The sequence below is a fragment of the Lepidochelys olivacea genome (assembly GCF_965140295.1).
Source record: "Lepidochelys olivacea isolate rLepOli2 genome assembly, chromosome: 3".
Classification (NCBI taxonomy): Eukaryota; Metazoa; Chordata; order Testudines; family Cheloniidae; genus Lepidochelys; species Lepidochelys olivacea.
This window is the reverse complement of record NC_140413.1, coordinates 4,383,925-4,407,589: the sequence shown is the minus strand read 5'-3', so window position 1 is coordinate 4,407,589 and position 23,665 is coordinate 4,383,925. Positions and strand designations below refer to the sequence as shown.

General features: G+C 56.5%; 2 protein-coding genes across 2 annotated transcripts; one reads left to right on the top strand and one right to left on the bottom strand.

The window, feature by feature from the left end:
- Positions 1 to 362: 362 nt before the first annotated feature.
- On the top strand, positions 363 to 15,124 carry CLU (clusterin). The gene is made up of 9 exons (XM_084624276.1): positions 363 to 512; positions 5,789 to 5,913; positions 7,973 to 8,121; positions 8,483 to 8,653; positions 9,188 to 9,641; positions 11,590 to 11,703; positions 12,609 to 12,835; positions 13,771 to 13,952; positions 14,891 to 15,124. Exons 2-9 carry the CDS (start codon positions 5,829 to 5,831, stop codon positions 14,895 to 14,897), a joined length of 1,389 nt encoding a protein of 462 aa, XP_084480402.1. The 5' UTR covers positions 363 to 512; positions 5,789 to 5,828; the 3' UTR covers positions 14,898 to 15,124.
- Positions 15,125 to 15,126: 2 nt separating this feature from the next.
- On the bottom strand, positions 15,127 to 23,043 carry LOC311518452 (uncharacterized protein). Its single transcript, XM_084624277.1, has 5 exons — positions 22,610 to 23,043; positions 20,047 to 20,130; positions 18,422 to 18,659; positions 17,429 to 17,635; positions 15,127 to 16,714 (listed from the first exon to the last, which is right to left on the bottom strand). The coding sequence occupies exons 1-5, from the start codon at positions 22,898 to 22,900 to the stop codon at positions 16,497 to 16,499; spliced, it is 1,038 nt and encodes a 345-aa protein (XP_084480403.1). The 5' UTR covers positions 22,901 to 23,043; the 3' UTR covers positions 15,127 to 16,496.
- Between the last annotated feature and the right edge of the window lie 622 nt (positions 23,044 to 23,665).

Below are 23,665 nucleotides of genomic sequence, written 5' to 3'. Positions count from 1 at the left end.
TTTCCCAAACCAGGGTATGGGGCGGGGCTGCAAACAGACCCAGCACCGGTCACCGTCGGGGCCTTGAGCCCCCATGGTCGCTGCTGGCCTGAGTGACCCCCAGGGGGCTGGGCAGGGCTGACTGAATGGGGCAGGGCCTCAGGGGCACCCAGTGGCTGGAGCAGCCCAAGGCACCAGCCTGGACCGGGGGGACCCAGGCAGGAGCGCATTTACGGCCCTGCCAGAGAGCGGGGCGGCCGGGCGCCCCTCACCGCAGCCTCGCTCCAGCGGCCCCCTTCAGCCGGGGAGCCGCCGGGCCTGCGGCTGGGCAGGGAGGCGGCAGCCCGGCCGTGCGCGGTGCGAGGGCGCCCACTGGCGGCCGCCGCGGCGGGAGGCGGGGGCCGGCGGGGCCCCCTTCCAGGCCGTTCTGCGGGCGTGACTCAGAGCGCGGCGGCGGTGGGAGCCGGGGCTATAAATACGGTGCCCAGCGCCGCAGTCCCCGCTTGCGCAGCGCAGGACGCGGAGCCGCAGAGGTGAGCCCCGCAGGGCTGCGGGGGGCGAGCTCGCGGGGGGCTGGGGCTGGCTGGCTGGGATATTGTTTGACCCCCGCCGCCGCCTTAGTCGCGCAAACTCCGCGGGCCGCCGGCAGCTGCCCGTGCGCCCTGCCGGGGTGAGGGTCTGCGGCCAGGCGTGTGCGCGTCGCAGGGGCGGCCCTCGCCGCTGGGCAAAGCTGCCGCAGGGCACGAAGCTGGCGCTGGAGGCTGCGGGGAAGGGGCGCTCTCCGCTTCCCCAGCGTCCGGGGCTGTGCGCGCCCTGGGGAGGGCAGAGAGACGGGTGGGGGGGGGCTCCTGATCCGTCCTGGGTGGGTGGGAGGGGGATGGATCCATGCAGCGATCTCTAGGGAAAGAGGGAGCCGGGTTAGGCTGGCTAGTGGCCCTAGCTCACCCTGCCCGTCTGGGGAGAGGACCTGCACACCCCTTTTGCACCTCAGAGAAGGGATGGGCTTGCAAGGGCTTTCCCTGACCGATTGGTGGGTGTAACTAAGGGCTGTGCACTGCTTGGCCCAATGGGGTGGGGGCATTTAACTGTCTGCCCCCCCCCCCCCCCCGCCGCCAGCTCTCAGCAGCAGCCCCGTGTTTCCACCTTCCCTGCAGGTATGTAACCCAGGAGAATTCTTTAATGGTTCTGAATCCTCATGCTTCAAGGCTCCCCTCCTGGCGTCAGGAGGGAATTCCTACATCTTGGCCAGTTCTGGGGCCTCGAGTGGGAATGGGCTGCTCTTGGACATGTCATACTGGGCTACCGGCCCTATGATTTGCCATGTCATGGCCATTTCTAGCTTTTCACTGGCATGTCTTGCTTACGGTGACATGAAAGTGGGGTGCTAATAATCAATGTATGAGAGAGAAGGCCCCCTGAGCGTGAAAGAGTGATACAGTTAGTGGATCTTGGCATTCACGGTTGGTTCTCGTGATCAGACCATTGGCCTGGCAAACCTGGGAACTTGGCCTCTAGGAGTTCCCAGTGCCAGACGCTTCAAAGGAAGGAGAAATTCGCCTGGTGCAATGCAGTGAGCAACAGTGTTGCTGCCAGGGACTATTTTATTGAAGGTCTTGTGATAGTTGCTGTTTTCTTTCAAAACCCCAGGAAGTCACATCCTGGCTTTCTTGTTAAAAAGTAACCTTCCAGCCCTGCTAGGGGCAGAGAAGCTTGAAAATGGGACCTCTGCTCGAGGCCCGGAAGGCCAATTAAAAAAAAAAATCCAGCTTTTGTTTTTAATCTCCAGATTGTTTTAAAACAAAAAGAATCTCTTGGGGCTCTGACTCATTGTATTTAAACATTGGGAAAATAACCATAATGCACCTCACCAGTTGAGCAATGCAGGGTGGGGGGGAGGATAACCACAATGCACCTGGCTAGCTGCCTAGTGTGGGGGTGGGGAATGCATGGATGTTTGGGGGGGGAATTCGTCAAAACCAGGAGTAGTTTCATAGCAGCGCCTGGTTCAGGGAGCCTGCGCTGGTGGGGAGTGGGAGTTCAAGGTAAAGGCACAATGCTCTCCAACCACAACACTGTACAGCTACGCCACTGTCCTTGAAGCAATTGCTCTGTAGGGAGGGGGGCCCCACAGGCCATATTGTTCCCCCTCCTAAACCACATTGAAGAGATTTACGTGGGACCCATGGAATGCCGGGGTAATGCCCAGGGCTGCAGTCAGGTTGTGCTCCGGGCTTCCATCACAAGCGAGATGAGTCTCCAATCTTATCCTAACTCCAACTAGATGCTGGACAACTTTAGATGAAAACAACCCCCCAATTCAGCAGGGTTGTCGATCTGTTTCACTCAGGACTGCTGCATCAGAGCTGTGTGTGCGAAGGCCGGACCTGGAGGAGTAGGGAGGCTGTGGGGTCAGGATTGGGATGGGGGCATCTATGGAGCTGTCTCAGGGAACTGGGGAATAGCAGGGGGCTGTGGGTCAGGATTGGGGGACATCTGCAGCACAGGGGAGTGCAGGCTGGATTAATGGAGTAGCTTCGTTCCTTCACTTCCTACAGCTCTAAATAACCCTGGAGCCCATGGCACTGGACCAGTTCTGATCTCCCTGGCTTGCCTTGTGTTTCTTTCCTTGTCCTCCTGTCCAGTCCCCCCTCCCTGTGAGAGGTGCTACTTTCCAGCTCACCCCCCCCACACCCCCCCCCCGGACTCCTACACTTCCCTCTACCCCCCTCTCCGTTGCCGTGCAGCTCCTGCTGCTCAGCCCCCTCTGGGCCAGCTCTGATCGATCCTGCTGGCTCTGGCCCTGAGGGATCTGGTGTTTCTGGCAAGGTCGTTCAGTATCTTATCACTTCAGTGTCATTCGCTTGGGCTGGGTCCAGCCCCACCGCAGAGCTGGAGCTAAACCCAGTCTGGCTGCCGCCCCACTTCCCCAGTGCTGCTGGCAAATGGGGCCACCTGTGCAGAATCCCGCTTGATGCGGGACTCTGCATTGATTCCTGCTGTCTCCAGGTGTGAAAATCCCCAGTGACCACCCTGTCCCCTATAAAAGCCCCCTATGCCAAAGGCTTAGTTCAAAGCAGCCCCCGCTGCCTAGGACTGAAAGGGAAGCCCAGGAAGCAATGAGCATGCAGTGAAGTGCATGCTACCTGCTGATCTGCGAGGCAGTGTCGTTCAGTGGCTACAGCATGGAGCTAGGAGACAGGAGGGTCTGTGTGGCCTGTGCCTTGCTCGACTTCAGTTTCCCCAGCTGTTGCATGGGGATTGTGCTACCAGCCCATCTTTGAGATCTGCTGATCAGAGGTCCTGATCATTAACTTTATTTCTGCTGATCTCCACTCTCCTGGTGTCTGACGCACTTGCCCCCATTGTAACCGGCTGTAGGCGCTACGCTTGAAGGCAAACCTGTCCGGCATCTGGTTCTGACAAACAGGCGAGCTGGGCTCTCGCCGGTGGAGGAAAACCTTTCATGGTCTTTCCTGGCTGGAAAGTGCAGGAAGCTTTGCTCAGCCTCGGGGGCTCCGTGTTTTGTTACGCATCCTCCAGCTGGATTTGGGGTGTGCGAAAGCGAGGGCTGAGCGCTGCTCTGTGCCTGCATCCCGCACGGCTGTAGCGAATGGGAGACAGCAGAGATGGGCCTCTGCTGGTTAGTTTTTTCTCCTCCTATAGTCTCTAGCTTCCGTCAGGATTCGATGGAGCTGCTCACGAACACTGCGGGCGAGAAATCTGAGGCAGCCTGGCCCCAGACTCCCCCAAGCCCATGCCAATTGCGTTGTGATTCACTAACCTGTTGGAAAGAGTCCCCCCAAGCAGGGCTGGAACTGGTTGTCCTCCAGCTGCTCACAACATCGGTTGGGGGCTCTTATGTAAGATCTTCCGATTGCTGCACAATAGAGATGTTCCCAGACATCAGGTTTTGGCATCTGCTCCCGGACTGAGTTCATGGCTGCAGTAGCTCCCCTGGCCAGAAATTCGTGGGCATTTGGGTCACAGCAGGGACACCAGGGCCTTGTGCTTGTATAAATAAGCAGATACCCCTGGGTGTGGGGGGTTGAGTCATTAGAATGAGTCATAGCTCATTTTTCTCCTGTGGTTTTTTGTTTTGGTTCTCGGGGCAAAGCCTGGCTAAGCCATCGTAATTCTGAGCGACAGCCTGTCTTGCTCATGGTTGGAGCAGTCACTCTTCAGTCCTCCTTTATTCAATCCTCTTGCTTTGAAATCTGTGGGTTCATGCGAATCGGGGACTCCTAGGGTGCAGACCCTCCTCTGCCTGTGGCCAAAGAGCCATCTCCCCTGAGCCGAGAACAGCCCTGCTCCCCCCATGAGCATTACTCCGTGTCCCCGGTCCAGACATCCACCCCAGCAAGTCTCTGATGTGGCTGGGATAGAGTTGGAGCTGGATCCAAATGCCCCAGACCACTGAGCACTCAGAATCCAGATCCTATTTTTCCAGCTTGCTGATATCAAAATCCCTCCCTAAAGGGTCATTAGCAGGATAGAACCTGGGACCTTCAGCACAAAAAACATGGACCGTGATCTAAATGAGTAACTCCATAAGCTGGTAGCAGTAGTTGGCTCTTATCCTCTGTGTGGACCAGCCCTTGAAGTATTGGAGATGCTGAACCAGTGGGTTAAACAGTCACTTCAATACAAGCACTTATCCAGGGTCTGTGCTGGGCATAGCTATGGTGCTAGAGGGATAAACAGGCTGCTGTAATATGTAGCACTTAGGAAAGACCTGATGATTTCATGGTGCTTCCCAAACACCTGTGTGAGGTAACCTCTCTGCCTTCCACTGTAGTGTGGGGATAAGTGACATGGCCATGATGGGAGCCTGGGTCAGAGCAGAAGTTAGAGCTTAGTTCTTCCTGGCTCCCAGGCCTCTGGTCAGGCTGGTGGAGTTTGGCTCTCTTGTTAAACCCCAGACAATTTTTAGCCCTGTATCTTGAATGCGTTTCTGTCTCTCGGGCATCTGGGCTGGAGCAGCCTGTTCTAATCATTTAGATGCAGAGCAGGGACTAAAGCTGTCAACGTCCCTAGTCACCGTCCAGTGTTAAACAAGGCTGGGGGTTAGCACCATGGCAAACCTACCTTTTCAAATGGTTTGTAAAACCTATGAAAGATCTAGAAAAGCCGTTGGAGTATTTGAAATGTAAAGTATCGAGTCAGGCTTTTGTTTGAACAACATCCCTTGTTCCTTTTACCTGGAGACCATTTTTAGAAGGAAAAGCCCCCAGTTTGGCCGTCTCTTAGATGGCGTCAAAGATGGCAGGTAGTGGTTGGGACACATCTGGAGGCGGCGATCTCATCTGGGTTGCTCTCTCTGGCCTGTTCTGGCCAGGACATCTCTCAGGGGGAGGCTGAAGAAGGTCCAGGGGAAGGTGGGGCCCCAGTTGGGATGGGGAAGCTTGCTGGAGTAGCCTGTCTGTTTTTATTTTTCTTTTTCCCCATTCAGTTATTTTTTTTTCTTCTACGGATCCCAAAAGCGAGTGTTGGGCAGAATAGCCCATCCCCTCGTTATTTTGTCCATGAATTAGGCCTAAACTCTGACATACTTATTTCTGGCTCCAGGTCCTGTGTGTTGTCATGAGCATAATTGCAACACTGTCCTTGAATCAGATCAACTGGCCTTTTTGTTTAGATTCATTCAGTCGCTCTGTCTCCTTGTACCTTGTCCTGGCACGATTTGTCCTCCTAGGTTATTGTAACATCCTATGAGTGTTCACAGACTTGTGACCGCTTGAGCTCCTGTTTGGGTAAATATGTAGGCCCTCGGCCTGGGGAGCCTGCCCAAGTTCTCCTCCCTGTCTTTCAGGCCTGCACAGGACCTTGGAGTTTGCTCGGGGGTGAGGAAGATGAGGCTGCTGCTGCTCTCGCTGCTGGGGCTTCTGCTGTCCCGGGAGGAAGGCCAGGCCCTGGTTCCACCCAATGAATTGCAACGTAAGTGGCATTGGTGAGGCTCCGTGCGCCAGGGCGGAAACTCCCCAGGTGGCTGGGGCTGGTGGGATCGGCACATGTGGAGTAATTCAGGACATACAGCGCCACTCAGGTGCAGGGCCAGGCAGGCTGTGTCACGGAGTCCCTGGGCGATGCTCTGGAACTGCTCCCCATGAAGCCAGGCAGGACTCTGGGGCAGTCGCCTTCCTGTGAGCAGCCTGTCTTCAGGACACACAGCTCACCCAGCTTCCACCTTCCTGGGTCTGACCTCGGAGCATTCAGCATCCTCTGCCCCTCCGTGCGCTTCCCCCAGAGAGTCCGGGGCTCCTGGGGAAGCCAGAGGGTCCTGCACCCCAACTTCGCAGTCAGACGTGACTCTCAGCCAGCCAGTAAAACAGAGGTTTATTAGACGACAGGAACATGGTCTAACACAGAGCTTGCAGGTGCAGAGAACGGGACCCCTCAGCTGGGTCCATTTTGGGGGCAGTGAGCCAGACAACCATGTCTGCACTTCACTCCATGTCCCAGCCAGCCCCAAACTGAAACTCCCTCCAGCCCCTCCTCCTCTGGGCTTTGTTCCTTTCCTGGGCCAGGTGGTCACCTGATTCCTTTGTTCTCCAACCCTTCAGCTCTCACCTTGCAGGGGGGAAGGGCCCAGGCCATCAGTTGCCAGGAAAGAGGATGTCGGCCATTCTCTGTGTCCAGACCCTTGCACACACCTGCCCTCTAGGGCTCTGCAATGATCATACACCCTTACCCCACCACCTAGATACTTAAGAACTGCCTAGGGGAAACTGAGGCACCCCCACAATATTCGGAGGAAACATTAAGAACAGGCCCACTTCGTCACAGGCTGTTACAGGGATCAGTTTCTCTGATTTGTGCCCCATGCTCCAGCTGACAGGTGCCCCGCCAGCCACTGACCACGGCTGTTACTTGGGCTTTCCTGCTAGGGCTTGCCTTTAGGACCCCCAAAAAGCGGCTCTATTTATCTATGGCGCCCATCACCATTGTACTGATTGCCTGTAAGAGTCAGGGGAGCAGCGTGTGCATGGGGGGTTAAACTGGGGTGTGGGACCCCAGTGTTTATATGGAACGCTCAGGGGAGGGGGCTAGGCTGATGTGGGTTTAGATCTGAAACGTGGCAAACCTCCAGGAGTTTGGCTGAGTTTCTCTTCGGATTAGGCTGGAAAGAACCAGAAACTGGGTGCAAGAGCCCCCAGGAACCAAAACAAAAGATCAGGGATGAACCTGGTCAATTTACTGAGGGCAGTGGTGGATTCACCATCAATGATGTATTTATTTTTTTTATTTTTAAATCAAAACTGGATGTTTTTCTTAAAGCTCTGCTCTAGGAATTGAGGGGTAGTCTCTGGCCTGTGCTGTACAGGAGATCACAATGGTCCCTTCTGGCCTAGGAATCTAGGAATCTGTGGTCCAAACCCCTGAGGCCAGGACCCCAAGCTCTGGGGAAATCTGGATCTGGGCGGTGTGGGTCAGGACCATCTAAACAAACTTCTCCCCCAAGTCCCTGGCATCAGGAGTGTCTTGGGTCCAAGCCAGGTGCTTGCATTATGAGATCATTTCTCCCATAGCTTCCTGCTAGGTAACACCGCACAAATATCAACTCTTCAGGGTTTGCTAGGTCGGGTCCTGTGGACAACGATGTACCCGAGTAGCAGACCTGAGAGCGGGCTGTTGCGGCTCTGAGAGAGGAGTGGGCTCAGGGGGACTGGGTGGGATCAGTCTTTACTCTAGATCTTTGGCACCAAAATTCAGTTGTTCTTGGCTACCTCCCTCTGGCACGGTCCCAGCCAAATCTAAGCAAGGTTAAAACGGAGCTGGGCAAATAAGAAGTTTGTGTGAAATTTCAGCTGAATTGGATTTGACCCTTTTGGGGGCAAATAGGCTTTGGAGATGCAAATATTTGGGTGGGAAAGATGTTATGTCAAATCTGGGCAGCCATCTTAGAAGAGGTGTCCTCAGCAGAAGGCCATCTTAGCGTAGCTCTCCTGAGGCAATTAACTTAGTCTCCCCTCCCCCCCTCCCCCGCCCCTTTCAGAAATGTCTGTAGCAGGGAGCAAATACATAGACACCCAGATCGAGAATGCCATCAACGGGGTGAAGCAGATGAAAAGCCTCATGGACAAAACCAGCAAAGACCACCAGGAGATCCTGACCACGCTGGAGGAGACCAAGCAGAAGAAAGAGGTGAGCAAGTGGCAGGCAGGGAAACCAATGGGAGAATATCCCTGCAAAGCTTGCCGCTGAATCTCACCACGATTCGGGCCACGGGGGTCCGATGGTTGCATGGAACGTGGCTGCGTCACTTATCCTCTCTGCATTGGGAGCTTGGGGGACAATCTCTAATGAATCCACAGCCCCCCTGAGGTTCCCTGGGTGGTGGTGGTGGGCTTCCCATGCTAGTCAGCAGCAGCTTTCTGGCAAGAGTGGGGCTAGAACTATGATTCTCCTGCACTAAAGACCCAGGCTCCTGCCTCTTGAGCTAAGGGAGAATCCCTGTTAGCTGCCCAGCCCCTCACAGTCGGGGCTTTAACCCATTCACTTCCAGCAAGCCATGCAACTAGCCAAGGAAACGGAGAAGAAGCTGACCGAGAAGCCGGATGTGTGCAATGAGACCATGCTGGCCCTGTGGGAGGAATGTAAGCCTTGCCTGAAGCAGACCTGCATGAGGTTCTATTCCAGGACGTGCAGGAGCGGCTCGGGCCTGGTTGGCCGGCAGGTGAGCGAGCTGTTCAGTCTAGGCCCTTCTCTAGCGCTTGGCATCATGCTGTAGAAGAGCCTGGACCTCTTTCCACCAGGGTGTGGGACACAGTGGAAGATCAGCAGGGCTTGTACGGGAGAGGAGTAGCATGTGAATTAGGTGATGTGGCTGAGGATGGCGCCTTTAGGGCTCCTTGGCACCAGGAGACCCGTGAGCCTGTGCTTTCTTGGTAGACAACCTCAATCGCTCCAACTCTGAGATGGACAGAATGCACTGGGGGGGCTCTAGCCTTGATTATCTCCCGGCCGCTGGAGAGCCAACAGGAGTTAAATGATGGCCATTGTCCACCCCACCTTCCATATGGATGTGGGTCCGCAGCACCTGTTCCCTGTGGTCCATAGCAGTCACTGACTTGGCCCAGTTGAGGCTGGTAGGGAGCAGGTCTCCCTGTGATGCAGCGGTGTGGGCCCCAGCTCTGTGTAGGGTGGGTGGCGGGTGGGTCTGCAGAGGCCTGCCAGCTCACTGCGTCCTGTCCCTGCCTTGCTCTGGTAGCTGGAGGAGTTCCTGAACCGCTCCTCCCCCATCTCCATCTGGGTGAACGGCGAGCGCATCGACTCCCTGCTAGAGGAGGACCAGCAGCAGGGCCGCTGGCTGGAGGACCTGGAGGAGCGCTACAGCATGGTGGAGGACAGTGTGGACGACCTGTTCCAGGAGAGCACGCGGGCCTACGGCCGCATGGCCCCGTTCTTCCGCTCGCCCTTCGCGGGGAGCTCCCGCAGGGCCATGCATGCCCCCTTCCGCTTCCGCTTCCCCTTCGCAAACGCCAGGGTGGTCCGTGACACACACCCCTTCTTCTCCCCACTCCGGCACCATGGCTTCCACCGCCTCTTCGAGCCGCTCTTTGAGATGACCCAGCGCATGTTCGAGGGAGCCCAGAAGGCCATGGAGCAGGACGGCCAGTGGTTCGAAGGCAGCCAGGACCCCCTGCTGGGAGGGTCCACCACAGGTGGGGGATATTCAAGGGCCTAGGGGCAGATCCAGCAGAGCTGGGGGGTGGGGGGGGGGTAATGACCAGGGCTGGAGAACCTGCCCCCAGGCACACACTAGTCACCAGGGGCGAGTCCAGAAGGAATTGGGATTCCCTTATCTAGCACTAGCCTTGTGCCAAAGACACTGTTTTAAACAGTGAGTGTGATTAACCCTTGGAACAACTTATCTAGGGATGGGGGGCAGGGGAGGTTCTCCATCACTGGCCATCTTAAAATCAAGATTGGATATTCTAGTTCAGAGAGGAACTAACTCAGGGCAGTCCTATGGCCTGTGTATACAGGAGGCCAGAGTAGGTGATCAGTGGTTCCTTCTGGCCTTAATCTGTGGGGTCCCCACCCCAAGAAGGCCTCCACTCTGGGGACAAATGGTCTGGTTTGCATAGCTGGCCCCACAGCTGGGCACCTTGGCAGAGCCCAAGGTAGAGCTAGAGGGGAAACTTTTCCATCCAAATGTTTGGGTTCAGCAAAAGGGGGGTGTGTGTGTAGGGGGGGGGTTGTTTTTAAGAAAATCAAAAAATGTTGAAATCCTGGAATTTCCCACCACATGGAATGTCTGGTTTCCGCCCAGCTCCAGTCCTGCCCTGAGCAAGCCCCACACTGAGTCGTCCCCCCCCGTGACCCCGTTATACTTTCAGCAATGGTCAGGGCAGACTGCAACAGCAGTCCAAGTCCCATCTGCTGCTCACAAAGGAGGGGGAGCGGTCTCCCGCCCCCACATGTGCTCCGATCCCTGGGTTTATTTTGCGAGGCAGCCGCTCTCATGGAATGAGCAGGCTGCAGGAGAAGGGCACTGGTCCGCTCCCTGCTGAGCAGGGGGGTGGCCTTTCTAGTTCAAATAGCCCCTTGGGGAAACGGCACGAGGCGCCCCCAGATCCCATGACAGAGGTTTGCTCCCGTGAGCTGAGCACAAGGCGGTGAGCGGGGGAGAACGCTGACTTCCGCTCCAGCATGGGGCGAGTCGCTTCATGTCTCTGCCTCATGTTCCCTAGCCATCGAGTGGGTCTGACTCTGACAAATCCATGGGTACCTAGGGCTCAGAGATTGTCTCTAGGCTGCACTCGGGCCACTGGGAAGTTTGCAGCAAAGCTAGACCCTGTAACCTCCCACTCCAGATAACAGCACAGGCCCTGGCCATTTGAGCTAAAGGGGTCGCTCTGTGGGCTCATAGCAGCACAAGGCCTATGACACACAGATGAGCAGCTCTGATTCTGTCCAGTAGAGGGCAGTACTGGTTGCCTCACCTCCCTTACCCGGGTGGGCAAGACTTGATTAACTAATGTATTAATAGTCTGAGGATGAAAGGTGCCAACAATACCACTGGAATTACTCCAGGAGACAGGAGGTGATGTATTGCCTCCTCTTGGCTTGGCTTGAAAGCAATCACGGAGCATTTTCAAACCCTCTTGTAGAATAAATAAATGTCAGAGCCAGGGAATTATGGCAAAAGCAATCTGAAGCTTATTTACACTCCTAAGTAGGTAATTCACAAGTTCATAAATCATTTGCTAGACTTAATAGGAATAACAGGACAGACTATATAAACCTTCAATTCTTGTGTGGGTGTCTTAGGGATAGGAGTTACTGAAAAGACTCCAGGGTCTGGTTAATTGCTATATTTCCCTGGTTCTGAATGGCTGCAGTATTCTCTGTTTCCCATCCTGAGCTGCTATGCAGAGTTGCTGTGCTCTAAACAGCTGCCACACTCCACCCCAGAAGCAGCTGCATTTTAGTGGGGCAGGAAGGCCTTACTGTCTACATGACTAGTACTTTGTAAAGAGCATTGGAGTGCAAGGTGCTGTATGAATGCATGAGAGCTGGTGCATCTGGCAGTGTCAGGCGGTTTTGCCCGTGCTGAGAAGTAAAGCTATACCGCTGTGGTGTCTCCTCCCTCCCACACCCCTTCAGAGACTCTCAACTCCAGCGACAACCGCATGGTGTGCCGGGAAATCCGCCGCAATTCTGCTGGCTGCCTGAAGATGAAGGACAAGTGTGAAAAATGCCAGGAAATTCTGTCTGTAGGTGAGCAAAGGAGACCCAGTATAACCAGGGGCTGGTAACTGCCTGTAGCTTCATAGATAAACACACCACAGGGGGAGTAGAACCTGCTTCCTCTAGTTCCATCCCTGCCTGGTTAGCACCTTTCACTGGCTCTGGGGCGTCTCACCCCTCTTGGGTGAGATAAATGGGCTCTTCTCCAGATGCGATTTCCCCCCCCCCCCCATGTATTTTGTGTTTCTAGATTGGGCAGGTTGGGTGCAGAATATTGCAGATTTCAGTACCGGTCCAATATCTTAGACACTGATGTGTAACCAGCATTTAGGCCCCCACAGATCCAGCACCAGGTTCTCAGTGGTGTAAACTGGCACAGCTGGAGCAGAGTCACACCAATCGACACCTCCTCAGAGCTGCCGTAGACCTCGGTCACCAGCCCACATGTAACATGGAGGGGAACGGGAGGGGAGGCCTTCTGCACCAGACCCCCCAGGCCTCAATCAACCGAGCAGCCGGTGGTTCTGAGCGCCAAGTGGCAGCTGGCCGGCTCCAGGTTTGGTGATGGGGTGCAAGTGGACTCGGGTGCTGTTAACCTCCCTGCCCTGCATTAGCCAGCAGGGGAGCCGGGCTGGAGGGCCTGGTGCTGTTAGGGGAGATGCAATCGTGTCCTAACACGTCAGCGGCGCTGGTCGGTTGGCTTGGCTGGTGGAGTAACCAAGGGCCGACAAAGCCATGGAGCCAGAGTCCCGCACTGATCCCTTGGCGGGGGTCTCGACAGGGTTTAGACCCACTGTCAGGGCAGTAGGCAGGGAGCCAGGTGTCCTGCTGCCCTCCTGCTTTCAGGGATCCTGGCAAGTCTGTCTTTGACCCCTTCTTGTGTCTGTAATGCCCTCTTCTCCCCTGCCGCCCCCCCCCCCCCCCCCGGGTTGAAGACTGCTCCCAGACGGACCCAGCCCAGGGCCAGCTGCGGGAGCAGTTTGAGGACGCCCTGCGCCTGGCGGAGCGCTTCACCCGCAAGTATGACGAGCTGCTGAGGACCTTCCAGGAGGAGATGCTCAACACCTCCAGCCTCCTGGACCAGCTCAACAAGCAGTTCGGCTGGGTGTCCCGCCTGGCCAACCTCACCCAGAACGGCGACGGCATGCTGCAGGTCACCACGGTGGGTCCCCGCTGCCCTTCCTGCGCTGCTTGGGGGGGCCCTTGGAAGGGGTGGGGGGGTGCCATGGGCTGCTAAGATCAGTGGACAGCATGGGAACCATAGATTTCCCTCCCCTGTCCTGTCCCCCCCTCTGGCCCATGGGGCACTCCCTGTGGTCTCCAGAGAACTGGTGGGTATGTGACCCTCCCTCTTCACCACAAAGAGCCTGGACTGGAGGCAGCTGACTGCAAGGAGGGACCAGCTGAGGGGCAGAGCAGGGGACTAGGGGGCATGGAGGAGCAGGGTGGCCCATTGGAGCCTGGCATTGGGTGCTACCTGGTTGGCACCAGCTGGTGCCGCCCAAATGAATGAGGCATCAAGGCCAGTTGGGAAACCAACCTTTCCGAGGGGCTCTACGCTGCCAGGACTGGCCCATTCCCCATGGCCCCCTCCCCAGCTATATCCCCCCCACCCCGGGGATCCTGCATCACGCTGCCTGTGTGACCAGCTGGGTGTGGTGCTCCTGAGTTCGGCTCAGCTGCAAGCGCTGGCTCCCATGGCCCCCTGTCCCCTCCCCTGAATAGCAGAGAGCTGGGAAGAGGCAAAGTGGGTCAGGAGTGGGATGCATATAATCAGGCAGCTGTCTCCAGGGCAAAAGTGCTTCTCTCCCCAGACAGCCTGACACAAGCCTTTGAGCTGTACAGGGCCAGCTGCGGGCAGGGCCACGCGGGGCTGCTGCCACTGGCATCTGCCCATGCTTCAGGGGCCCCAGGCTGGACTAGAAGCAGGGGGGCTGCGGGTCAGCAGTGAGGGGTCCCGGTGGATCTGAGGGCTGGACTGGCAGGGACAGGATTGAAGGGCACCAGCGGAGCTCTCCACTTTCCCCCGTCCCCTAGTGCTGGATGCCTAAAGCCCTGGGCCTGTGCTAACAGGCTCCTTCCCGCTTCCTCTCCTAGGTGCTTTCCAAGACCCCCAACCGCAAGGATTCCCCCAGGCCTTCTGACACCCAGGTGACCGTGCAGCTCTTCGACTCGGATCCGCTGTCCCTGACGGTGCCGGGCGAGATCCCCTGGGACGACCCCAAGTTCATGGAGGTGGTAGCGGACGAGGCTCTGAAGCACTACAAGCAGAATGCCATGTGAGTTCGCAGCCCCGGCACGTAGGCTCCCAGCCCGGAGCAGCTGCTGAGCTCAGCCGAGAGCAGAAAAGCCTTGCTTAGGCCAGAGTGCTCTGGGGTGTTAGCTCGTCAGGGCTCATAAGCTAAGTAGGGTCAGGCCAGGTCAGACTTCCCCTCCCCTTAAAATCCTTCCCCCAGTCTCAACCGCGATAAGCGGCTGCTTCTCTCATTCCCATCCTATGTTGTATAGTACTGCTGTGTTCCACTCCAGAAATGGCTGCATTTCAGTGGTGGGTGGGCAGAGGTTTGCAACCGTGAGCGTCATAAATGACCTTGGGATGGAAAGGGCCAGAGAAATGACCAGTCACCATCAAAAGGAACCCTGGTCCAACCTCTCCAAACCCCCATCACTCATTTGTACTGGGCTGCGTTATATGATTTGTATTCTAGCAACACACTGTTAGGTGCTGCACAAACCCACGAAGACCATCCCTGCCCTAAAGAGCTCATGCTCTAAACAGACAAGACCGACAAAATTTGGGGGGGGAAGGCAGGAAATAGTCTCTGCTTTGCAGCTGGGTATACTGAGGCAGACTCCATGACTTGCCCATAGAATCAAGGGACCTTGAGAGGTCTGGTCCAGTCCCCTGCACTCATGGCAGGACTAAGCTTTATCAGACCATCCCTGACAGGTGTCTGTCCAGCCTGCTCTTAAAACCCCCCAATGACAGATTCTAGAATTTATTCCTGGGCAATTTATTCCAGTGCTTAGCTACAAAGCCTGCAGCAGAACTGGGAGCTGAGCCCCAGACTAGGCCTTTAGCACCAGGCCAACTCTTCTCTGAGGAGGATCTGATTTCCTTAACCCTCTCCTGGCCCCCTGCCACCCTACACCCCACTCCGCCACCCCATAACCTGTGCTGTGCTAAACTCAATGCACCATCTCTTCTTTCCAACAGTGAGTGACACCGTCGTCTGCCCTGATCTTCAGTCTAGTCTTCGGAAGAGATAAGCCATAGCCTTCAGCAATGCCCTTCTCCATGCTGCATAGACCCCCTAGAGCTGCGGAGGAGCCCTCGGCCTGGCACGCAGCCCTGATTCGCGCTCTGCACTAGTAGGTTAAACACTGTACTTTGCTGCTGGGTTGTAGGGACCCAAAACGAGAAATAAAATTTTAGATCTGACACGGAGAACCTGCCTGGCTTGGTGTAGTTTATTGGCTTGGCCTCTGCGACCAAAAAGGCACAAGAAGCAGGGGGGTGAGGGAAATGCGGTGGTTCTTTAGTGGCTGAAGGAGGGCGCAGGTGAGGTGGGCTTTAGAGGGCATTCCAACCCACTGGTCCAGATCAGTGTAGTCATTATTCCACCATATGACCCATGCTCTCAGCCCAGATCTACCACACCTTCCACCTGCAGCACTCCCTGGAGGTGGGTCGCAGGCAGGAACCCAGCACGGGGCTTGTGCATTTGAAAAGCACAAGCCTGCAGCTAACGGTGCAGCTCCACCAACCGCAGGCAGCAGCCTCAGACGTGGGCCCTAGCCTCTACGGCCAAGCTAGGAGCCCCACTGTGGCACAAAGGAGAAGCCCTCAGGTAGCATATTCATGGGTGCCATAGCAGCCCTGCTGCCAGGGCAGGGGGGGATGTGCAGAGTGCTGGTTAGGACAGCTCTCTAAAATGCCCCACCCTTAACCACATGAACAGCCCCTGGGGCTGGCTCCAGCCAGGGGCTGTCAACCCACAAGTGGAAAATCAAAGAACTATCCACATCCACCCCAAGCTGCAGCCAATCTGGCCCTACAACACCCTTTCCCCCAGCCCGTTGGGGCCCAGGCAGCTAGCTCAGGTTGGAGTTTGAAATACCAGGAAGGGCCCATGGGCAAGAACAGGCCAAGAGAGAACCTTGGCCAGAGCACAACGCTCATTAGGTGGGCCGCAGAGCCTCCCTTGGTCGCCTCCTGCAGCCAGTGGACACTCTGGCCCTGACTGCGCTGGGAGGGACGTGTGCCCAGTGCCGGCGAGACAGCTGGTCCCAGAGTCCAGCCCAAAGCGCTTCCACGCTCACCAGGCCCCAGCCCAGAACCCAAGAGAGCCAGAGCTTGTCTCATCACACTGCTCGCATGAGATCCCTGCAGGGACTGATCCATGTTCACAGGGGGCTAGGGGCAGCTTGAGGGGGTGAGCAAATTGGGGGGCATGCCCAGACAACACCCATAGCACAGGGAGGGGGCTAGCTGTGTAACGTGGCAGGCTCTAATACATCTGCACAGCTCTGAGGCCAAGCGTGATGTGGGAGGGGATGGACTGACCCAAGGGTAGTTGGGGGGCAAAGGTTTGTAGGAACAGTGCCAGGCCATAGAAGGGCATTCCCCCAGGTAACAGTCCACTATGCTCCAGTGCTGGCCTGGCCCAGGCAGGGGTGGGGGTCCCCCAAGCCATCCCCACTAGGACTTGTCAGGGCAGCGCAGTCACCAGGGCTTAGCGCAGTCACCAGGGCTTAGCCCAGCCCCACAGGCACTCCACATTGCAGCTCGCAGATCCTGGTGCCCCCTCGGGGGGTGCCCCCTACTGACCACCCATGGCCAGTTGCTGGAGGGCGGCAGCCACAGAGGCGACGGCGGCGGTGTTGGCCTGGCAGTGGTAGAAGCCGGAATGGGTGGAGAAGCAGCCGTCCACGGTGTGCAGGAGGCCCGGGTGCTGGGCCTCCCGCTTGCTGCTGGCATAGAGCTCGGCCCGCTCCTTGGGCTGGAGATGCAGCACCACCAGGATCGTCTTCCTCGCCGCTGGGCCGCAGAGGAGAGAACAGGAGTGAGGGGCAGATTAAGGTTTCCTGGGGCCTTAGGACGCAGCAAGTAGGAGGGAGAAGTCCTTCCCCACCCCTTCCGCCTGTGACCCCACCCTCATTCCACCCCTTCTGCCTGCAGCCCCTTCCCCAGGCCTGCCCCCATTCCATGCAGGGTCCCCTGCAGCCACAAGACCAGAGAATCTCCATCCCTGCACCACAGCCCCAGGCCACAGTGGGGGTCTGGGTGATGAGGCTTCCCCTGACTCTGCCCAGTGCTTTGGAGCACTGGGGCTTCTGGTGGGGGCCTCCTCCACCCAGCAGCTGTGGCCACCGGAGGGGGCTTCCCCCAACCCCGTCTGGCAGCTGCTGCTGCAGAGTCGGGTCAGGGTGTGGGGACTTTCCCAGCCCTGGCAGCCAGGGCTCCAGGCGTCTGCCAGGAGCAGTGAATTTTTTCCAGAGGCCCCCAGGCACGGGCCCGGGGGCTAATCTGCCACTGTAAGTTAGGGGGCAGAGCACAAAGGGGAGGGCAGGGTCAAGGAGCGATGGCTGGGGTGGGGATTGAGGTGCACCAGCCAGGCCAGTCCCTGGCCATTCAATGCCTGCACCAGGGTCCACCTGTTTAATGGGCTCTGCTCTTAGTCACCTAGTTTAAGGGAAGTGGGGGGTGACTGCTGGAGAACGGCTCAGCCCATGCAGGGGAAAGGCTACTCACCGGAGATCCCCTCCAGGGCATTGCTGATGTCTGTGCCCAAGCGGGACGAGATGGGGCAGAAAAGCAGCAGCGGGCAGCTGGAGTGCAGCTCGTACTCCCCTGCCTGCAGGGAGATGCCCTGGGCCGCAAGGAGGTGAGCCACCTGGTCCAAGAACTGCCTCTCGCAGCCAGCCGTCTTACCGCTCGTGCAGACCTGCAGGGGCAAGGCTGGCAAGGACCAGGGTGGGTTAGAGACCAGTCTCCCCTCGGTCCTTGGCTCAGCCAGCTCCAATGAGAGCTAGCGGGATGGAGCGGCAGGGCCGTGTGCCCAGCTGTACGCTAGGCCCAGCTCTGTTCCTGTGCAGGGCAGTCTGCCCCCAGTGGCTGCAAACCCAAAGGGGTATAAGCCCTAACCCTACTATGGGTAAGGGCAAATCCCTGATGCCACAGAAGACTGGTACTCAAGGGGGCTGGAGGAGCCTGTCTCTTTTAACCCTGCCAAATTGATCCAGCTGTTCTCAAGTATCAATTTGGTTCAGGGGGGAAAGCTGGGGCTCTGGTATGAGTTTGCTGGCCCTCGTTCCCCCACTTATCCAGCAGCACAAAATATGCCCTTCCCCCCATACACACCCAGCAGCGCTAGCTCCCCCCGCCCACCTCCCCATACGCACCCAGCAGTGCCAACCCCCCCCCACACCCAGCAGTGCCAATCCTCCTCTGCAGCTCCTGCAGCCTCAATCCCATAGGATTGTGGGTAAAGACGGTCATGGGGGGAAGAGGGGCTGCAGGAGGGTCTTTCAGCTGTTTCAGGGGCCGCAGTTCAATCAGGGTGGAGCACTGCTGCCCGAATCAATCGAGGCGACCCCAGCCCCACTGCTCCCTCGGCTTGCCTGGCTTTAGGTCTCTGGTCCCTGCTCCTCCCAGGGGAAAGGAACCCCCATTCCAGCCCTACCCAGGCTCCCCGATGTTAACCCGGTCAGGCGAAATGCCTGCCCACGGCATGCCAGTGCCTACCTGTGCTCCGGGTGGCCAGGGAAGGCGATGTCTGGGAGGTCCAGGGGGACGATGCCCAGCAAGCTGGAGGCTGGCTGGCTGGTTTCAGGGGTGGTGGGGCTGCCAACCTGCCCTTCAACTCCTCCACCTCCCGCCGTAGTCTCTGGTTCTCAACAAGCACGCGGCTGGCGATTCTGACGGGCGCGTCTAGTGCCTGCAGGAATTCCAGTGTCTCGGGGTCCGAGGAGCCTTTCAGAGCCTGCGGGGAGTGGAAGGGGCTCAGTGCTATTCAACATCCCAGCACAGGGGACAGGCACCAGCCAGGGAGACGGTGCAAGATCCCGGTCTCACCAGGGACCAGGACTCCTGGGTTCTCTCCCTGACTCGCTGCGTGACCTTGGGCAAGTCACTCAGGCAGGCCCAGATCCTCCAAAGCGTTTAGGCGCCTAACTCCCAGTGCTGCGGTGTCTCTGTGCCTCAGTTTCCCCAGCTGTACAATGTGGATAATAGCACATCCCAGTCGCTGGGTGTTGTGAGGATAAATACATCAAACCCTGTGAGGAGCTCAGGCAGATGGAGCCTGGGAGGCAGCAGGTACTGTCTAAACCCAGAGAGGGCCATGGGTCAACCAACGTGACAAAGGAGCGGCTGAGGGCTGCCCTACAGACGGGTTTTGTACCAGTAGAACTATGGGGGACAGAAAGCTGATTCTTTACTGAGTCATGCTGATCAAAGCCCCAGTGTGGACACAGTTAACCGGGATAGAGGTGCCAGATATCAGGAGAGCTTAGTCCCTGGGATTTTTAAGTCAAGGTCAGTCAAACACCCGTCAGGGCTGGTCCAGACAACACTTAGTCCTGCCTCAGTGCAGAGGACTGGACTAGACGATCTGTCGAGGGCCTTTCCAGCCCTACGTTTCTAGGAGCCTCCGTGTTTCGCAAAGCAATGCTCCAGTCCAAACAGGAATTCATCCGAGGAAGTCCTGCAGCCTGCGGTAGGACAGACTAGATGACCACAGTGGTCCCTTCTGGCCTTGGAACCTACGAACCCCCTTCTTGAACAGAGCTAGCTATACCCATATAAGCACCTTTATTCAGTCCTGGCATAACTGTGTCCACACTAGGGGGCGTTGTACCACTCGAACCCGGAGTAGCTAATGCGGTACGACTCCTATATGCTGCAGACAAGGCATGAGATGCAGAAACGCTTCCTGAGCCGAGCGTCCCAAGTGCAGGGAAGCAGGAGAAAGAGATCCCACAAGTCGTCGGGAATCGTCAGCCAGCGATGAGGAAAGAAATGGGATCTCACTCTACCCAGCAACCTGGTCCTTCGATCGCCAGCTCTTTGGGGTAGGGACCGCCGTTTTGTACAGCACCCAGCACCATCCTGGACCAGGACTGGGGTGCCAGGCTCTATCATATTAGAAATAAACTATAGATGTATTTACTAGTTATTACTTGTCCTTGTCAGTAGATCAGTGACAAATGGATGCAGGATCGAGCCCCAGAGACAGCGTGTAGCTTTACCCTGGGTGTCTCTTACTCTGAGAGGTACACAGTAGTTTGTCTCTAATATGAGCCGTCGTGTGTAGATTTGATCATGTTGACAAAGTCTCAGTGAATCTGAATGGTCAGAAAGTCCCTCACCTCCAGCTGAGCCTGCAGCCTCTCCACTGTCTTCCGGAGCTCTTGTGCTGGTCCAGTTGCTCCCCGGGCTCTGTTAGCACCGAGCTGAAAGACAAAGAGACAATCGAACAATAGCAATAATGCCCAGTGTTTTGGCCTGGTTTCAATCTCTCTGTCCTTTGCCATCACTTGAGTTTCAGGGGACATCAGAGGATCGCTTCAAATCAAGGGCTCAATCAACCCACAGGTTCTGGAACTAGGGGTGCTGGGGGGCTGCCACAACCCCTGGCTTGAAGCGGCTTCGATCATACCCAGGGTTTACAGTTTGGTTCAATGGCTCTCAGCCCCCCCACGATACAAACTGTTCAGCACCAGTGAATCAAACTGTGGAACAGTCTCCCACTGGGCATATATCTGAACTACCCACAGCCCTGGAACACAGCTGCAGTGACGGGGGGTGGGGAGTGGGGGGGGCGCTGTGTGCAAGAGGGACCTAAAGTGCCTTTTCTGTCTCTATCTTTTGTGAGTATCAACTGCTTAAGGAACAGGGCTGGGAGTCAGGCCTCCTGGGTCCGATTCCTGGTTCTACCACTGGTGGACAGCCCTTCTTTCTGCCTCAGTTTCCCCATCTATAACAGGGGACTATGGTACTTCCCTTCCCTCCTGGCAATCCTCAGTGAATTCACATGCCTAAACATGCAGCTAAGCCAAAAATTGGGGGAGTGGTAAATAACGAAGAGGACAGGCGCAAGCAAACAATATGCAGTTTAATAGGGCTCAGTGTAAAGGTATACATTTGGAAACAAAGAATGCAGGCCACAGTTATAGGCTGGGGAATTCTATCCTAGGAAGCAGCGACTCTGACAAAGATCTGGGGCTCGTGGTGGATACTTGGCTCAACATGAACTCCCAGTGTGATGCTGTGACCAAACTAACACGGCTCTTACTCTGAAAAGAGGTAATGTGATCCTGGGATGTATAAATGGGGAATCTCTAGCAGGAGCAGAGAGGTTATTCGACCTCTGTATTTGGCCCTGGTGCAACCGCTGCTGGAATCCTGTGTCCAGTGCTGGTGCCCACAATTCAAGAAGGATGTTGATAAATTGGAGAGGGGTCAGAGAAGAGCCATGAGAACGATTAAAGGATTAGAAACCTGCCTTCTAGTGACAGACACAAAGAGCCGAATCCATTTAGCTTAGCAAAGAAAACATAAGAACAGCCACGCTGGGTCAGACCAAGGGTCCATCGAGCCCAGTATCCGGTCTTCCAACAGTGGCCAATGCCAGGTGCTTCAGAGGGAATGAACAGAACAGGGAATCATCAAGTGATCCATCCCCTGTCGCCCATTCCTAACTTCTGGCAAACAGAGGCTAGGGACACCATCCCTGCCCATCCTGCCTAATAGCCATTGATGGACCTACCCTCCATGCATTTATCTAGTTCTTTTTTGACCCCTGTTATAGTCTTGGCCTTCACAACATCCTTTGGCAAGGAGTTCCACAGGCTGACTATGCGTTGTGTGAAGAAATACTTCCTTTTGTTTGTTTTCAACCTGCTGCCTGTTAATTTCATTGGGTGGCCCCGAGTTCTTGTGTAATAAGGAGTAAATAATTACTTATTTTCTTTCTTCACACCAGTCATGATTTTACAGATCTCTATCATATCTCCCCTTAGTTGTCTCTTTTCCAAGCTGAAAAGTCCCAGTTTTATTAATCTCTCCTCATCTGGAAGCTGTTCCATACCCTTAATCCTTTTTGCTTCCCTTTTCTGTACCCTTTCCAATTCCAATGTATCTTTTGTGAGATGGGGTGACTTGATCTCAGTCTATAAGTATCTACATTGGGAACAAATGTTTACTAATGGGCTCTTCAATCCAGCAGAGAAAGGTCTAACATGATCCAATGCCTGGAAATTGAAACTAGACAAATTCGCACTGGAAATAAGACATCAGTTTTTAATGGTAAGAGTAATAGCAACCATTTCCCAAGGGTTGTGGCCGACTCTCCATCACTGCCAATGTTTAAATCAAGATTGGATGTTTTCCTAAAAGCTCTGCTCTGGGAATTAATTATTCTGGGGCAGTTCTGTGGCCTGTGCCATAGAGGGGGTCAGAGCAGATCATCACAGCGGTCCCTTCCTGGGCTTTGAGATTCCTGGATGTCAAGGGAATTAGGCTCAAATCCTCAAAGGCATTTAGGCTCCTCCCTTCCATCAAAAATCAACAGAAGGGAGGAGCCTAAATATCTTCCAGGATCTGGGCCTTAGTATCGAAACTTGGCTATTTTTTTAAAGTCCTAGTTAACTAGGGAGAAAGGCAGGGAGGGGGGAGCCCATTCTAGAGTTATTCCTGTCCCCCAGCTCATACCCGGCACCTCTCAAATAACAGCCCCCCCCCCACCCAGTTGCTATTGCTCGGGCTGTCGCCCCAGGGCTGCACCCAAAGCATCTTCCAGCGCCGCTGGCCTAGGCTGGCCCCCTAACTGTGCCTTCCCAGCCCACCCTGCAATGCACCCAGCTCTGGGGTGGAGCGCCGCCGCAGCCCCACAACCAGGGCCTGAGGCAGGGCCGCGCTGGGCGTCCTCACCTGGGGCATCGGGGTGTCCGGCTCCCCGTCCGGCCGGTCCCTGCGGCTGGACGCCTCGGGGCCCTTCGCAAATACGGAGAGGAGCCAGGCCATCAGGACGGGTCCCCTCCACTCGGCGGGGCTGGGGTCAGCGCCTCCCCCCGGCGCCGCAGAGCCGAGCTCCGGCCCGCTCCCGGGCTCGGCTCCTGCGCGCTGGCCAGGCTCGGGGCTCGCCCCGCCGCCGGGAGACTCCCCTGCGCCCGCCTGCCCCTCCGTGCGGCTGCAGCGCGCCCCTTGGCCGCTCTCGGCCATTTCCTGCCAGGCGAAAGCGAAAGCAGCCCGGCCCGGGAGCCGGCGCGCCCAGCCCCGCTCCGCGCAGCCCGCCGGCTCCTCCCGCGGCCGGGGATTTCCGCCCCCCTGCGCCCTGCAAACTCCCCGGTGCAAAGCCTCAGCTGGACACAAGCAGGCGCCCGGAGGCGTGGTTGACTCTGAGCTTCCGCCCTGTGACATTAACCCTTGTGGCCTTTAGCAGGCGATGATGCTTTAGCTTCTTGTTATGTCACCATGGAGCTCTTCACACCCCCCTCCCCCCGCATAGTTAACCTGTGGAACTCATTGCCAGGGGACGTTGCGAAGGCCAAAAGTATAACCGGCTTCAGAAAAGAACTAGAGAAGTTCCTGGAGGACAGGTCCAGCAATGGCTGTTAGCCAAGATGGTCAGAGACGCAACCCCCTGCTCTGGGTGTCCCTAGCCTCTGACTGTGAGAAGCTGGGCTGGACGACAGAGGGTGGATCATTTGAAATTGCCCTGTTCTGTTCATTCCCTCTGAAACATCTTCGGGCACCGGCCACTGGCAGAAGACTGGGCTAGATGGATATTGGACTGACCCTATATGGCCATTATGTTCAGAACTGGGGAAGGTACCCAGATCTTAACACCCTAACCCTCAATTGTCCACTTAATTTTGTTTTCTCCTACAGCAGGGGTTCTCATCCTTTTGGGTCTGAGCCCCTCCCAACATGCTATGAAAACTCCAGGACCCAGTGAGGGCTCCTGGCTTCAGCTACGGAGCGGGC